Here is a 17,502-nt window from a genome sequence, read left to right as displayed (position 1 = left end):
TACACTTGTGAAAGTATATTTTAAATAGAAATGTCCAACCACATCATGCTGATTAGCGCATTATTTTTAGGTGTTAATTGAAGCACTTCCAAGAAAATTTTTAAAAAGTGCAAGAGAACCTTCTACTGTCTCTTTAAGCTTCTCTATCATTAAATAACATAACTGATCGTTGATTCTGCCTTTGATTTCCTGCCTGATTACCAAATGAATTATTTAGAAGCCAAATTTCAACAACAAATCTCAGCTTTGATTGTAAATAACATGTACACAGCATGCTGGAGGAAAGAGTTTCAAAGATTAATAACTCCCAGAGAAGGAGCCTCATCTAATTGGCTGATCTCTTATTTTGAGACTATGCTTGCTATTCCCAGAATATCAAACCCATCAAAACACCATTCACCATTTATCCTATTACATCTTTCTAGAAGCCCATGTGCTTTGATGAAATCACTTCTCATTCTTCTGAATCCCAGAGAGCAAAGGGGCCCTCTACAACAGTACTGTAACAATAACATTATTGATATCTTTTGAGAAATAAATGATCTTCCAACCTTTTTGGTTGGTGCCGGGTAAAAATGCTTTAATGCTCATAAGCTAAAAGATCTTTTTGACTATCTCAAAAATTCTGCATTAGTCCAATTCCCATGAGGCCATAAGATAAGAAAGTATTCACCAAGTTTAGTTCTAATCGATTTCTAGGACTGCTCATGGATGCTACTCTGATATCCTGAAAATGGATTGAATATTTCTCACACCTTCAAGATGTAGCACTTTGCAGTCATAAGGTACATTTTGAAGAGTAATCACTGCTGGCATGTAAGAAACATGATAGCCAATTTTCACATTGATGGTCCACAAACAGCAATGCCATATCAACTAAGATTCTGCATTAAGTGAAGTTGGTTCAAGGATACATATTGGAAAAGACATCAGTGATACCTCCACTGGTCCTGCTTAGTATCTGTAGTGTTATTAAGTCTTTTTTTGCATACATTTGAGATATCTTGATTTTAGTCCCTTTTGAAACATGACAGCTCTCAGATACCCCTAGAGGATACGCACCCTTTTCAGAGTCAGCCAGGATTTGCGTTCAAGCTTCTGGAGTGATACTTAAGCCCACAACCTTTAAACTCAAAAGCTGAGAGTTCCATACTCTGAGCCTTTAAGCTGATATTCTGAAGAGTAACTAGATTTCAAATATTATTACTTGCAATGTTTTGCTTCTTCCAAATTGTGGAGCTGGCTGAAGAAAGCTAAAGGCAGGAAAAAAAAATTGACTTACTTCCTGTAGGAATTAAATCCCTATCAGGGATGAACAGTTTGTACCCATAATGTTTCTCTAGCACATCTGGTAAGATCTCCAGAGCAAAACGTTCTTCCTCTGTAGTTTCTTGGCTCCACTGGTCAGGATCCACTTTGGTGTATGACAGGTATGCATCATAATCTTTATTCTCTGGAAAATAATGGAAATATTTTCCCTGAACTGTCTCTCATGCTTTCCATTGTCATTGAGTTATTTTCTTTTGATGATGCAGAAACATCATTACTTGATCAGTAAATTTGACAATCTTGAAGTTAAATGTTTATAGCAGTTTGAAATATTACTTATAAGAAAGAAGCAGTGATAAAATCAATATTCTGAGTTGAAAAGTGTTAGTGTATCTGAACCTGAACATTTTCCCTCTGCAAGAGACGTTCTCGAGCTCCCGCTAATCTATTAACAATTTCTGTGCTAATTTTGGGTTTGATATTATTTGCAAAGTCACACTGCTACTTTAGTGGAGTCAGTCATGGGGTTGACCACCAAAAGTGGATGATAATGAGTTCCATCTCAATCTTACTTCCAATGAAGTCAATATAAATACCAATTAGGATATAAATAGACTTGGTTTCCTGTTTACTATAATGTATTTTACACAATCACATACTGACGTTCAAATAACTTGTTGAAATGCATCAAAAATTACTAAACTTTGTTCAGTATCAAAAAGCTCAAGTTAATATTGTGTTCACTTTGCCTGTTCTACATTTCATTATATCATTTCCATTTGAAACAGGATCCACTTTTTTACTAACATATCCACTTTGCCAGGATTAAATTATTTTGTTGTAAAAGCATGTAATTCTTGCTGTTCCTTGAAACTGGAGAAGCACTGGTCAGCTTTTTAATCTACCTGTATCTACCTAGCTCTGTAAAGCTACTCTGTACTGTACTGCTCAGATGGGATGAATCAAAATACTTGCTCAATTTGTATTAACTGATTAGTATAATGAAGAACATATTGCGATAACCTCAACTGGGGCGGCACGACAGCAAAGCGGTTCTTGTAAAGCTATTACAGTGTTAGCAACCCAGGTTCACTTCCTGCCGCTGTCTGTGAGGAGATTGTATGTTCTCTTTGTGACCATGTGGGTTTACCCTGGTTTCCTTCCACATTTTAAAGACATATGGAAGTAGGTTAATTGGTGACATGGGTGTAATTGGACAGTGTGAGCTCACTGGGCCAGGAGTTCCTGGTGCCATGGTGTGTCTCTAAGTAAATAAAAATAAATAAAACTAACGCAAAAAATACAGTATTCCGGGACAACCACTATTGAAATATTCAGTAAGACTATTCATTGCTAGTTAAGTCAACATGTGATCATGTGCAACGATTTCATAATGGACTATGTGCTCATGTGCTATGTGCTAAGTGTTCTGGGGAAAAATTAAATATTTGCTTGATTTTATTTGCACATAATTGTAGCAGCTGGGAGAGAAATTAGCCCTTGTTCACCAGTGCTATATGCACACTATAATAGTTGACTTGCTCTATATTCAGCTAATGATATTAGCATTAGCTGCAGAATTTTAGAAACTAGGCCAATGGAAAACAGGTGCAAAGTCTATTGTAAGTATAGACAAAGAAATTAATGTTTACAATTCAATGATTTGTTCTATTTTGGTACTATTTGATTCACCCTAACATGCAGTTGAAAACATTTCAGTGCATTCATCATAAAGTGATACGGGAAATACTAATGAGTGTAAGTGTGATATTTGTTGTATTAAATTGAAGTCAAGATAAAATTAAAGGCAAAGTATTAGGTTCTATATCATTCTGCTCTTTTCATATCTTAGAGTAAAACACATTGGGGATGATCTCATACAAAGTGGTGTAAAGGTGGTGATGCATTGAGTGCACATACACAAATTACCAAAAGTTCAAATGCAAGTACGTTATTTATATTACAATACTTATTTACATATATTGCAATGTTTGTTGTCATCAGAATCCAGAAAATCGTATGTTATGAAACTCACATATCAGCTCTTACCTCCATCTAAATCATCTGCTCCAAAATGATTGCGATAAAATAGCATGATATCTATCTTGTAACATTTGTACACAGTCACCAGACAGATCAGCAGTAAAAGAATAGCCCCTAGTCCTCCTGCAAGTTCCACAGTGTACATCAGCTCTGGAATGGAAAAGACAAAGTCAGCTCTGTACCAGGTACAGACTTTCACAAAAATAATTGCAATTGGTCCCCTAACTTTGTTTTATGTACATTACAACTTCACCATTTTAGGTTTAAAGGAAAATCTGGAAAAATCCAGGAGAAATTTACTTTTATATGTTTAGTTTGAATCAAATTTGCATTGAATCTACTTTTCTCTCATAGAATACTGGTTTGCTGTATTGAGAAAGACAGCTCCATGGCAAGATAAACACCCTTACCTATATTTCAAATAAAGTATTACAATTTCCTCTATGTTGGTCTCTTGTGCACCACTACATTTGAAGCCTTACCATGGACATTTCAAGTTAGAATTCATTTTCTGAATCTTGTTGCCTCTCCATCACAGATTCCTGTCAGAAAAACCTTCACTTCCTGCAAAAGGCAGCAGGGAAGTGTATCTTTGTGCAACTTCAAGATTCAAGATTCAAGTTTATTTATCACATGCACCTCAAAACATACAGTGAAACGCGTCGTTTGCATTGACAACCAACACACCTGATGGTGCACTGGGGGCAACCCGCAAGTGTCGTTACACATTCTGGCACCAACACAGCATGCTCACAATGTCAGGCGAATAATACAGAACACACTGAGCAACAAAACAACAACAGCAAAACAAGTCCGCCTCCTCCCCCACCCACCCACGCACATACACAGTCCTCTAACCCCAAGACAGGCCATCTCCTTTGGCTTCCAACCTCCAATGGACTTGGACATGCAGACATCGGGTCTACCCCGGTGGATTCGCAGATGCAGGGCTCCGGCCAACTGGCCTCAAAGTCTGACTTCAAACTTTCAACTCTTTCTCCCTCAGACTATGTAAAAACTTATTTTTTCTTGCCCACCCATAAAAGGTGGGTGCTGGGAATGGGAAGGTGGGTGCAATGGTTGAGTTCCTGAGTCACAAGTATCAAATAAAGACCAAAAGCTTACAGATCTTTCAAAAGCAATGGAAGTTGCCTGCAGAAAATGGACTGGGTGGAGCTGAGGGAGTGAGAAAGGAGAGCATCACTTTGTAATAATCGCCCTTGCAACCAACAGTGCCAATAATGAGGAATTAATGTTGCAGAATATACAGCTGGTACAATTTAACTTAGAGAAGCCGATTTCTAAAATGTGTTAACAGATCATTGTCACCATTGTTAAAAGGCCTTACAATGAGGAGCTTCACATCACATAACCGAACAGTCTCTCTGAAGGGATTATACTTATGTTAAAGTATTAAGTCATTAACTTCCAGCTGCAAGCGTAGGATTGGGAAGAATGTTTATTTTAAACATTGTCTTGGCAGAGGTTGTACAAACAATAACAATAAGATTTGCTTTGTAACACAGATTTTAGCTGTTTTTACCATGGAAATTTCAGTTTGTACATGTGATATTACGTAGATAATTTCTACATCATGCATCTGATACTATAATATCTGATAATATCTCAGCTTTTCAGCACACAAATTGAAGTTATGATGGTATTGTGCTTGCTGATCACGAAGTTCTAAACCTAAATGAAGAGCTTAAATTCTATCAAATACAAATAGCCATGAGCATCCTCACTCAAGGGAAATGATACTGTAACTGCCCAATCTTCAAAGGCTACTTTACTTCCCTGTTTATTCTCCTCAGTAAGTTTAGTTGCCAACACCCACTATTTGTATGGTGGGTCCCCCTCCCTACCAAGGAGAAGATACTTCCAGCTAATAAAGTTAAACTACTTTGTTCACTTATACACATTTAAATCCAAACAACATTCTTAACCACATTTAAAACTCACAGATAAATTCTATCTTATAAAAGACTTCCAAATTACAAACTATTTCTAAAACACAAAGGATTTCTAATACACAGATATAATTCCTATAAGCCAAAAGGACATACCAACGATGCAGATGAACCAGTCGTCTGTCACAGAAATCAAAGGCAGAGGAGCAGACTCCAGTTCACCCATGTTTCTTTCATGCTTCTTGATGTTGCTTACTCCATTCCTATTAAGCCTGAATTGTTCTCTTCATTTATACATTTTTTTTGCCACACTTGTGATATTTTTTCAGGTACCTTTTAACACAGGCAATCTAAAAGCTTCTTGGAGACATAGATCCCAGTTACCCACAATTAATGCTGTGAAGCTAACTTCAACAAGTACATAAGCATTGCAACTTATTAATAGATCATTTATTTTCTTGCTAAGTGATTGTCTCCATCTAGTCTGCAAGCTTTCTTGAACCAAGCAACTTAGCCAATGTCGATTGTTTTGAAACAAGCCAAATTAAATAACCCATTGTCTTATACTGCACTTCCTCAGCAGATAAACAGGTACTATAGCTCAACATCCTGCTTTCTATAGATAGAGCTTGTTTGCAAAGCTGCGCATTAAACTTCAAACTGATTACTGCTTTCTATTTTCATTGAGAAATGAAGACCAGCTCCCATTTACAACCAGAAGCTAAGCAGTGAATATTAGTTGGAAGTTTAATTTACAACTATTTGACCTTTACAAGTGGCAGTTCCAAGCTTGGCAAAAAGAAGAGACCCCTCCACCCAAGGAGCAAATATCCATTACAAAGTAATTCTCAGGGAATTTTCATTCTTTACAATTTTTTCACTGATACCAGTATTCTATGTCACTTTAGTAAGTCCCACTACCCTCCCACCAAAGGGAAAGTACACAGCAAACTTCATTCTTTTCTTGTGTCTTTGTAAATAATGTACCAGTCCTTTCAGTTTAGATCCTACAGGGCACAGTTGCAGCTGAAACTAAAATAAGCTCTAACCTAATGATTTTCTTAAGCTCAGGATGTTCAAAGCCACTACCAACAAAATATTATTTGAAATGCACAAATATTAGCGATGTAGGAACAGTGTCAATCAGTTTGGACACATAAAGGGCCATATAATAATGAACAGATAACTTGCATGGTGCTTCAGGGGTAAATGTTTGCCAGAATACTGGAGAGATCTTCCTTACAGTTCTGTATCATGGTGCACAAGAGATTCTGCAGATGTTGGAAATCCAGGGTAACACATACAAAATGCTGGAGGAACTCAGCAGATCAGGCAGCATCTAAGGAAAGGAATAAACAGTCAATGTTTTGAGCTGAAACTCTTCATTAGGACTGGAAAGGAAAGGGGGAAGAATCCAGAAGAAGAAGGTGGGGTACAGGGTCTTTACTTTTTCCACCTATCACCTCCCAGCTTCTGACTTCAACCCCCCCTCCATTTGGCTTTACCTATCACCTTCTACCTTGTGCTCTTTCCACTCTCCCCACCTTCTATTCTGCCCTGCAGGCCAGGTATGTTCAGTGATTAAATCCCTTCTCTCTGCATTGTGGCTGTAGGCTCTTTGATGTGTTGCTCAGTACGGCCAATATCAGATATAAAGCTACCTTTCATGCACTCTTTACTAAATACAATCAAATCTCAAGTAACTGCAGGGCTGGGAAAATAACATATTAAAAATCATGTCAGATGCTATGTTCAGTTATTAACGGTACACCACGCTCATATGTACCACATACATTCAGTGGCCACTTTATCAGGCACCAGAGTGGATGCTCATGGTTTTCTGCTGCTGTAGCCCATCCGTTTCAAGGTTCGACATGTTGTGCATTCAGAGATGCTGTTCTGCATGCCACTGTTATAACACACGAGCCACTGTTGTTTTCCTGTCAGCTTGAACCAGTCTGGCCACTCATCTCTGACCTCTCTTATTAACAAGGTGTGTTCGTCCACAGAACTATTACTCACTTTTGCTTTTCACACTGTTATCTGTAAACTCTAGAGACTGTTGTGTGTGAAAATCCCAGGATATCAGCAGTTTCTGAGATACTCAAGTCACCTTTTCGAGCACGAACAATCGTTTCACCGTCAAAGTCACCCAGATCACATTTCTTCTTCATTCTGATGTCTGGTCTGTACAGCAGCTGAATCTCTTGCCCATGTCAGCATGCTTTCATGCATTGAGTTTCTGATTAGATATTTGCATTAATGAGTAGGTGTACAGATGTATCTAATAAAGCAGCCATTGAGTGAAGGCGTTCTCATTTTCCATGACTGCTTGGTCCGGATCAAATATGATTTATTTTGTTTATTAAAACAAAGAAAAACTTGGCATGCAACAGGATGACACCCTTCAATATTGTCTTCAATCTGTGATGAAATACTAATACCTTAGATGCTATATTCAAATGAGATCAGTGACTCTTATTAAGAAAGATGGTACATATCACAAGTATATGCCATCACTCAGAACAACATGTCCTAATCTAACATTGCTGTTGTGGCAGCAACATGCTGCATACTGGCATAGGATGGTTTTGCAGAGAGATGGATTGATATCAAAAGATCTCTTACCAGCATGAGCTGAACATTTTTGCAGCGAACTCGATTAGACACTAATGGAATCTAACCCACTTCCATTCTGAATTGGTCTTTCAAACCAATTATAATGTACCATTAAGTTAGGATTATTCAGTGCTGGATCTTCACAATCACTAAATATCTGGAGCAGGTTCACTTTACATTTTTGTAGTCCCAACATAAACCACTATAGGTATTGAACTCTGCTAAATTATTTATAAAAAAGCATATACTGGAACATCGGCTTTGCATCTTTGGTTTTATGTTGCCAACATGAACATATATAGTTTACCAAAGTCACAAATGGACTGCAAATATAGATCTTCCCATCATCCTCAAAATGGTGGCCCCTGGGCTGTGTGCTGAACACTCCGTTCACACACAACTGCACAGGGAACACCTGAGTAATCAGATTGTCAAGTTTGCTGACGGCACGACAGGGGTAGGGCTCCTTACCAACAATGATGAGATGATGAGAGGAGGTGGAATATCTTGAGGCCTGGTGCCAGGCAAATAACCTCGTCCTTGTGAACAATTCAAAGGACACGATTCCCAACTTTGAGAGAACTCGTACCACTCACACCTCATTTACATCAGTGGAAACTGCAAGCAGTTTCAGACTCCTGGGAGTGCATATCCTACACGATCTCTCTCATGGTCCCAGAACACATCCAACACAGTCAGATTAAGCTCACCAATGCCTCTATTTTCTGAAGAGACTGATGAGAGCTGGACTTTACACATCCATGGTAATGTCGTTCTACAGATGCGCAGTAGAGAGCATCCTAACAAGCTGAATCACTGCTTGCTATGGAAACCACACTGTGATGGACAGGAAAACTTTACGATGGGCGGTCAAAACTGCCCAATGCATCACCAGCACCAGCCTACCCGCCATCAAGAAAATATATGCAGAAAGGTGCTGAGAAAGGGCCATATCATGAAGTCCCACCCACCCTGCTCATGGACTGTTTGTCCCACTATCAGGGAGGAGGCAACATAGCAGCCATATCAGGACCAATGGACTCAAAAACACCTCTTTTCCTCAAGCAGTAAGGCCGATCAACATCTCAAACCACTAACCTATCCCTCCCTGCTCTCAACTACCACTAGTTTATCATTTTCTGTCAGTCACCTTATCTATAGACACCCCTGTTCCTTGCATCCCTTTAAGTAGGTGTTCAGCACAGCACCGTGGGCCGAAGGGCCTGTATTGTGCTTTAGCTTTCCTATGTTCTATGTTCATGGACAGGCAATTAATCCATGTATATAAGCTATCTTATCTATTTATATTTATTGTGCTTTTATTATTTTATTCGTGACCTTTACCTTTTGAGTTCTTTTGTGTTGCATCAAATTCAGAATAACAATTATTTCATTCTCCTTTCCACTTGTATACAAAAAAAAAATAATCTTGGTCATGATGAAAGGTCTTTGTTGCGTAATATGAATTGTTTCAATATCCACAGATGCCATCTGAATTGCTGTTTCTAGCATGCTTTTTTTTTATAGCATATTATGCTTTTATGCCAGGAAGGCAGTTCTCAAACGCTTTGTGGAGAGCAAAGTGCATGACAAGGCACAGAGGAAGTCATGGTCATCCACTGCATCCAAGGAAGACTCCAGTTGTGACGACTACTCATACCACTGGAACCGGACTTCTAAGGCTGAGAGAGCGGAACTGTCACAGTACAATGTCTTTCCCACTCCTGCACAGATTTCTTCAGGCAGTTGATGAACTGCACAAATCAAACTGTCATCATTGGATATGATAGGACAAAGAATTGTTCCTTTTATAAAACCTTTATTATTATTTTGGTATAATTGTATATGAAAACTTAACAGCAATTTTGTTCTATTACATAGTAAATTTGTTATTCCAAACTCTGAGTGGTATGAATAATATATTTGAGATAGTGTATTTAACTCAGATTTATCCTCTCTGATTAAATTAATTAACTGTAGGAAATTTAATCTTGCCTTCCTTTGATGGACAAATATAGTTTTATTGTCCAGATGAATGCTAGCTCAGAAATAGTCAAGCCAGTAAAGATAACTTGTTGAAATTTGAACTGGATAAACTTCATTAAACTTTGAACATAGGTAATTTTGCCAAAAATCTGTCACAAAATCTATGTAAAACATCATGTAAAGCTATGATGTCTCTTGTGAAAATAGATTTTTCAGTTATGTGTGGTATTTATGCAATACATATGTGGATATCCAGCTGTATGTTTGTGTGTACATACATCTGAATGTGGTTTTATGACAGAACAAATAATTATTCTGTCCATTACATTATTATGAACCAATTACTATATTATTCATTTTCATGGCACAGTCTAAACTCAAGTTAGTTTGCAGTTCATTGATTTAAGTTCAGTGGAAAGAGAAAGGAGGCAGAAAGCAGTGACTAGACTGGGAGACATCACTAGAAAAAGTGATTGATTGAGTTACATTGAAGGACAACTTTATGAGGAAATTGATAAAATAGAAATCAATGAAGTGATCTGTACTTACTATGAAGTGAACAAAATGAAGAAACAGGAATTATGGACATCTTTAATTCAGATTATTTAGATTTTGAGATCTGAGTGAGAGCACTGTATTGAAATGTACTCAACATTTTCCATCTATTAGCTGACCTAAAAGATCCCTTTCACTTAATTCAAATACATGGTTGATTTTGGCAATTTATAACAGGAACCCTAGAACTTCTTTAGGAAAAGAAGTTAAACAACATAACAATAATTGCATCAGTCTCAGGGAAGTTACTGTAAAGATGTACATTATGGTAACCCAATGTTTTGTGTGTCAGGGAGTGCTGAGATTTCCATTCCATCGGCTTCATGGATCAGCAGGTTTGACCTCTATCCTTCAGACTCCACTCTGGATTTTAAATGGCTTACTCTGTGGCCTCACATAAAAGGGGACGAAATGTCCATTTACTAATTAATATTTACAACCTACTAAACTCATTTAGTGATGTACATAATGCAATTATGCTGCTGGGAATAAGTAAGGAATTATAATGTATCTGCAACTATGATCCATTAATACTTCAGTAAGAGCCAACGAGAATCTAAATGACATAAATTCTGACAACATTGTTAATTTAGATGTCAATGTACAGTATGTGTGAAGTGGTTTAACAGAGAAACACACAGGCCAAAGTACTGTAAAATGATAAACACTATAGTGTTCGGATCAAGAAGACAGCGGTAAGAGGCTAAGGATTTCCAGAGAGAAGACATTTTATTTCTCGGAGTAGCAGAGAGGCCAGACTGCGCAGGCGCGTGACATCAGCCAGTTGAGCGCGAACAGTTTAAAAAGTAAACCACCATATCCAGCGGGCAGCGTCGGAGCGGGCTGCAGAGTGAGAGGGTGCAGAGTGAAAGGGCTTTGGCTCAATGGGCTTCGGCGGAGACAGGAAGAGGCTTCCTGCGCCCTTTGAGTCTCATAGTAACGGAGTAAGTTACAGTTTTTCGGTATTTAGTACAAACAGTAGCACCAGAGGTATGCATCTAGGATTAGTGTTGTGCTAGTAGTGCCAGATGTAGGGACCCTGGGAGACTCCCAGCCTCCCCAAGGATTATATCTGCACCAGGTGCACTGAGATGAGGCTCCTGAAGGACCGTGTTAAGGAGCTGGAGATGGAAACTGATGACCTTTGGCTAATTAGGGAAAGTGAGGAGGTGATAGATACTACCTATAGAGAAGTAGTGGATAGTACCCCTGTGACAGTCCCTCTCAGAAATCGATATATCGTTTTGGATACTGTTGAAGAGGCAGACCTGACAAAGGAGGACCACAATGAACGAGACTCTGGCATTCTGCCCAGTGCCGAAATCAACAGAGCAAGAAGAAATGCGGTAGTTATAGGGGATTCTATCGTAAGGGGGACGGACAAGAGATTCTGCCAGCTGGACGAGGATACCCAGATGGTGTGTTGCCTCCCTGGTGCCAAGGTACGGGATGTCTCAGATCGAGTCCAGAGTATTCTGATGAGAGAGGGTGAGCAGCCGGAAGTCTTGGTACATGTTGGCACCAATGACATAGACAGAAAAAGAAAGGAGGTCCTGAAGAAAGATTACTGGGAGCTAGGAAGAAATTTGAAAAGCCGGACCTCCAGAGTAATAATATCAGGATTGCTGCCTGAGCTCTACGCTATTGATGGTAAGAATAGCAGAATTAAGCAGATGAATGTCTGGCTAAGTAACTAGTGCAGGGGGCAGGACTTCAAATTCTTGAATCATTGGGATCTATTTTGGGGAAGGTATGACTTATACAAAAAAGATGGATTACACCTGAACTCAAAAGGTACTAATATCCTGGCAGGATTGTGTAATATAGCTGTTAGGGAGGGTTTAAACTAAGTTGGCAAGGGGAAGGAAACCAAACTGTTAGGGTCGAGGAAGAGGAAAATAGAAATAAGTCAAAAATACTGTGCAGCAAAGATGGCAAGAAGGACAGGCTGGTGAATATACAGGATAATTTGCTGCAAAATAGATATATAGCAAAATCGGCAACAGATACTGATCTAAATGTACTGTACTTAAATGCACACAGCATTAGAAATAAAGTGGATGACCTTGCTGCACAGCTGCAGGTTAAAAGATATGACATTGTGGCCATCACCGAGTCATGGCTAAATGATGGGTGTGATTGGGAGCTGAATATCCGAGGATACACAGTGTATAGGAAAGATAGGAAGGTAGGTAAAGGGGGTGGCGTAGCCCTGATGGTAAGTAACGATATCAAATCAATAGAAAGAAGGGACATAGGATCAGAAGAGGTAGAATCCCTATGGGTAGAATTAAGAAATGGCAAGGGTAAAAAGACACTAATAGCCATTATATACAGGCCTCCAAACAGCAGCCGGGATGTGGACTACAAGTTGCAGCTGGAAATAGAAAAAGCGTGTCAGAAGGAAAATGTCAAGATAATTATGGGGGATTTTAATATGAAAGTGGATTGGGAAAGTCAGGAAGGTAATGGATTTCAGGAGAGGGAGTTTGTAGAATGCCTACAGGATGGCTTTTTGGAGCAGCTTGTCCAGAAGCCCACCAGGGGACCGGCTGTTTTGGATTGGGTGCTGTGTAACGAACCTAAGGCGATTAGGGAGCTGGAAGTAAAGGAACCGTTTGGAAGTAGTGATCATAATATGATCATATAAGTTCATATATACAGTTTCAAATTTGAAAAGGAGAAGCTGGTATCAGGTGTATCGATATTTCAGTGGAACAGGGGAAATTACAGTGGTATGAGAGAGGAACTGGCCCAAGTCGATTGGGAAAGTAAGTTAAATGGAGGGACGACAGAGCAGAATTGGATGAAATTCCTACAAGAAATAAGGAAAATACAGGAAAAATATATTCCAAGAAAAAAGAAAATCATGAATGTAAAAATGGCACAAATGTGGCTACCGAGAGAGGTTAAGGCAAAAATAAAAGCAAAAGAAACGGCGTACAAGGAAGCAAAAATTAGTGGGAAAAATGAGGACTGGAAGACTTTTAAAAACTTACAGAAGGAAACTAAGAAAGTCATCAGGAAAGAAAAGATGAATTATGAAAGGAAGTTGGTGTTTAACATAAAAAAGGATACTAAGAGTTTTTAAATATATGAAGAGTAAAAGAGTGACAAAGGTAGATACGAGACTGATTGAAAATGATGCTGGAGAAATTATAATGGATAACAAAGAGAAAGAGGAACTGAATGAGTATTTTGCATCAGTATTCACAATGGAAGACATGAGCAATATACCTGATAGCCAGAGGTATCAGGGAATAGAATTAGGTACAGTCAAGATTACTAGAGAGAAAGTGCTTGGGAGGCTAAGTGGACTAAGACTAGACAAGTCTCCCGGTCCGGATGAGGTGCACCCAAGGGTTCTGAAGGAGGTGGCTTTGGAGATTGTGGAAGCATTGGAAATGATCTTCCAGGAATCAATAGACTCTGGCATGGTTCCGGAGGACTGGAAGGTCGCAAATGTAGTTCCGCCATTTAAGAAAGGAAGGAGACAGCAAAAAGAAAATTACAGACCTATTAGTCTGACATCGGTAGTTGGAAAGATATTGGAGTCAATCCTCAAGGACGAGGTTATGAAATACTTCGAGGTGCACCACAAGATAGGCCGAAGCCAGCATGGTTTCATGAAGGGAAGATCCTGCCTCACCAACCTATTGGAATTTTTTCAGGTAATCTCGAATAAGATTGACAAGGGAGAGGCTGTGGATGTTGTGTATTTGGATTTTCAAAAGGCCTTCGATAAAGTGCCGCATATGAGGCTGCTTAATAAGATGAGAGCCCATGGAATTATAGGAAAGATATTGAAATGGGTGGAGCATTGGCTGATAGGCAGAAAGCAAAGGGTGGGAATAAAGGGATCCTATTCTGATTGGTTGCTGGTTACTAGTGGTGTTCCGCAGGGGTCAGTGTTGGGGTCGCTTTTTTTAATGATGTATATTGATGATTTGGATTATGGATTAAGTGGTTTTGTGGCTAAATTTGCAGATGACACCAAGATAGGTGGAGGAGCAGGAAATGTTGAAGAAACGGAAAGGTTGCAGAGAGACTTGGTCAGTTTAGGAGAGTGGGCAAAGAAATGGCAGATGAGATACAACGTTGACAAATGTACGATTGCACATTTTGGAAGAAGAAATAATCGGACAGATTATTATTTAGATGGGGAGAAAATTCAAAAATCAGAAGTGCAAAGGGACTTGGGGGTCCTCGTGCAGGATACCCTAAAGGTTAACCACCAAGTTGGACCGGCGGTAAGGAAAGCGAATGCTATGTTGGCATTCATTTCAAGAGGAATAGTGTATAAGAGTAAGGAGGTGTTGATGAGGCTCTATGGGGCACTGGTGAGACCTCATTTGGAATACTGTGTGCAGTTTTGGGCTCCCTATCTTAGAAAGGATGTACTGATGTTGGAGAGAGTTCAGAGGAGATTTACGAGGATGATTCCTGGAATGTAGGGGCTAACATATGAGGAGCGTTTGTTGGCTCTTGGACTGTATTCATTACAGTATAGAAGAATGAGAGGGGATCTCATAGAAACATTTCGAATGTTGAAAGGGTTGGACAGAGTAGATGTGGAAAGATTGTTTCCCTTGGTGGGTGAGTCCAGGACAAGAGGCCATAGTCTTAGAATTAGAGGGTACCCAGTTAAAACAGAGATGAGGAGAAATTTTTTTAGCCAGAAGGCCATGGATTTGTGGAATTCGTTGCCACATACAGCTGTGGAGGCCCAATCATTGAGGGTGTTTAAGAAGGAGATTGACAGGTATCTAATTAGGCAGGGTATCAAGGGATATGGGGAAATAGCCAGAAATTGGAACTAGATGGGTGAATAGTTTAGCTCATGGGGGAGCTGCGGAGCAGACTCGATGGGCCGAATGGCCTACTTCTGCTCCTTTGTCTTGTGATCTTGTGAAACATGGTTGTAAATTTCATGTCACTTACATAACAAAAACACTTATTTTTTGTCTTAATGAAAAGGGTTGATGGTTGCTGGTTGAGCAGTGACAACTTCACACCAGAGGTCAGAATAAAATCAGCCTCATAGTAAATGAAATGGCCCCCAACAAGATAAAGAATTTATTAAAATGCTCATAGAAAATAAGGACATACAATTCCTGCAAAGCAGCAATACAGATGATGATGCAAGTGGAAGTAAATTTTCTTGAAAATATTCAGCAAATAGTCCAATGTGATTAGAACTTGTGTTTAAAGCACAAAGAATATGTAAGAAGAAAACTGATTAGTGCCAATTAGCACAATAACTGCAATGAAAGGGATGAATCTGTGTCAACTGATTCAATCCCCCACAGCTCACTTTTAAAACTCAAACTCAGACATTACAGAAAGCAGGGAAGAAATAGTGCAGCCCATCCAGTTTCTTGATTAGTGAAAGATAACGGTAAAAACAAGGAATTGGATTGTAAACATTTGGCTTTTCCAGCTAGCTCCACCACCCAGTAATTTTCTATTACATCTCAGTTTTCCTGCAGTTTCCTTAATTCCTTGATTTCCTTAGTTTCTAGAAATCAATTGACCTTCAGTCTGAATGACCTTACTGACTTAGCATTCACAACCCTTGGGACAGGGAACTCTAAAGATTCATCATCCTCTGAGTGAAGACGTGTCTCCTCATCACAATTCCATGCAGTCTTCCCTCTTTTCTAAGACTGTGACCCTTGGTTCTCACTACTGAATCAGAGGAAAAAGCCTGTCTGCATCCAGCACATTGATCCCTGTAAAAATCATATAAGTTTGAGAGAAATTACCTCTCATCCTTCTTGGTTCTAGAGAAAACATCTCTCCTCATAGGACAAACCCACAAACTCAGCAAAACTTTGGTCAACTACTATAGAGGGGCTTACAAAGGACGTGGTTGGGTTGGAGGAATCTGAAGAATAGGAATGCTGTTGGAGACTGGATATTGGGAAGGCTCTAGAAGGCTGGATGTTGGATGGGAGAAAGTGGATAAGCTAGGTATCAGGAGCAATTAAGATTGGATATTGGAAGGTACTATTTGCCATATAGTGTCCTAAGTAGGGAGGTTACATTTATGTCAGTGTTTGGCCAATGCTAATCTTGCACATGTTACAAAGTGCAAAATACAGTGTATTTCAGTTAAATGGAACACACTGGGACCAGCACATTTTGGCCCAATTAAGCGGCTGCCCCAATTAGCTGAAGTTTCATGGAAATAGTTATTAAATACATTATGCATTTAAATATATATTATGTATGTAAAGATTTTTAAAATGTCTAACAGAACAAATTAAAACATTACCAACACTACTACAGTACCATAAAATTGTGTATTAGTTCTTAATAGCTATTGACAGAGGAATTCATACAGTACACTGGCATGTTCTTTTGATTGACTGTAAATGAATAAAATCAGCGCAGACACTGAACTGCCTTTATGCAATGCTTTCGATGATCGTATCTTCTAAATTTTAATTTTTATTGTAACATTCAAGAAAATTGTCGATACCTTCAGATTCTTCGTAGTTCCTAACTTGAAGTAGTGAAATTGTTTCATTTTCATTCACGGCCATTTTTGGCGTCTCCAAGCCTGAATGCTTGAAACAGTTCTGAATTGTCTTATGGCTTATTTCATGCCAATAACAGTGACAAAAATCACTGCATCTTGAACATAAGCACACACAATGGACATTAGTTTTAAACTGTTTGCTCTAAGCATGGTGTAGTGTCTAATGGCCATGCAAGTGTACGTGACTGATGCTGGTTAGAAACAGACTCCTGCCCCAATTAAACGGCATAGTGTCCCAAATAAACAAAGGGAATCTCAGCTATTTTCTCAATTGGCTCTTGCTCTTTAAGAGTTGTCCCTGATAAATAACTGCTCTGATTAACTGATGGCCCAAGTAACTGCCATCCCCTGTACATGTGAATGATATTTACGTATAATAACCATCACCGTTTCCTCTTGAATTATAGATGAGATACAACATTTGTTGGCTTTATATACTATTGATATGCAAACAATAGGGAAGCACATTATAGTGGGACTTAACAGCCAGGTATTGGAAGCATCTACATAAAATATAGAGGTATTGCAGATGCACACTGAGAGACAAAATCCAATTTACTTACTTTTCCCATGTCT

The 17,502-nt window shown here is 39.0% G+C and overlaps 1 protein-coding gene across 3 annotated transcripts in view; it reads right to left on the bottom strand.

The window, feature by feature from the left end:
* LOC134348068 (interleukin-1 receptor accessory protein-like 1) overlaps nucleotides 1-17,502 on the bottom strand; it is a 1,445,875-nt gene that overhangs the window by 18,611 nt on the left and 1,409,762 nt on the right. For all 3 annotated transcript variants that reach the window (XM_063050887.1, XM_063050888.1, XM_063050889.1), the window contains 2 exons: nucleotides 3,319-3,462; nucleotides 1,283-1,453 (listed from right to left, as the gene is read on the bottom strand). In XM_063050887.1, coding sequence (XP_062906957.1) covers nucleotides 1,283-1,453; nucleotides 3,319-3,462 — 315 coding nt within the window. The remainder of the gene's footprint in view (nucleotides 1-1,282; nucleotides 1,454-3,318; nucleotides 3,463-17,502) is intronic.

Source organism: Mobula hypostoma, chromosome 6 (assembly GCF_963921235.1).
Source record: "Mobula hypostoma chromosome 6, sMobHyp1.1, whole genome shotgun sequence".
NCBI classification, from domain to species: domain Eukaryota; kingdom Metazoa; phylum Chordata; class Chondrichthyes; order Myliobatiformes; family Myliobatidae; genus Mobula; species Mobula hypostoma.
The sequence above is the reverse complement of the archived record's forward strand: the minus strand, read 5'-3'. Positions and strand labels throughout refer to the sequence as shown.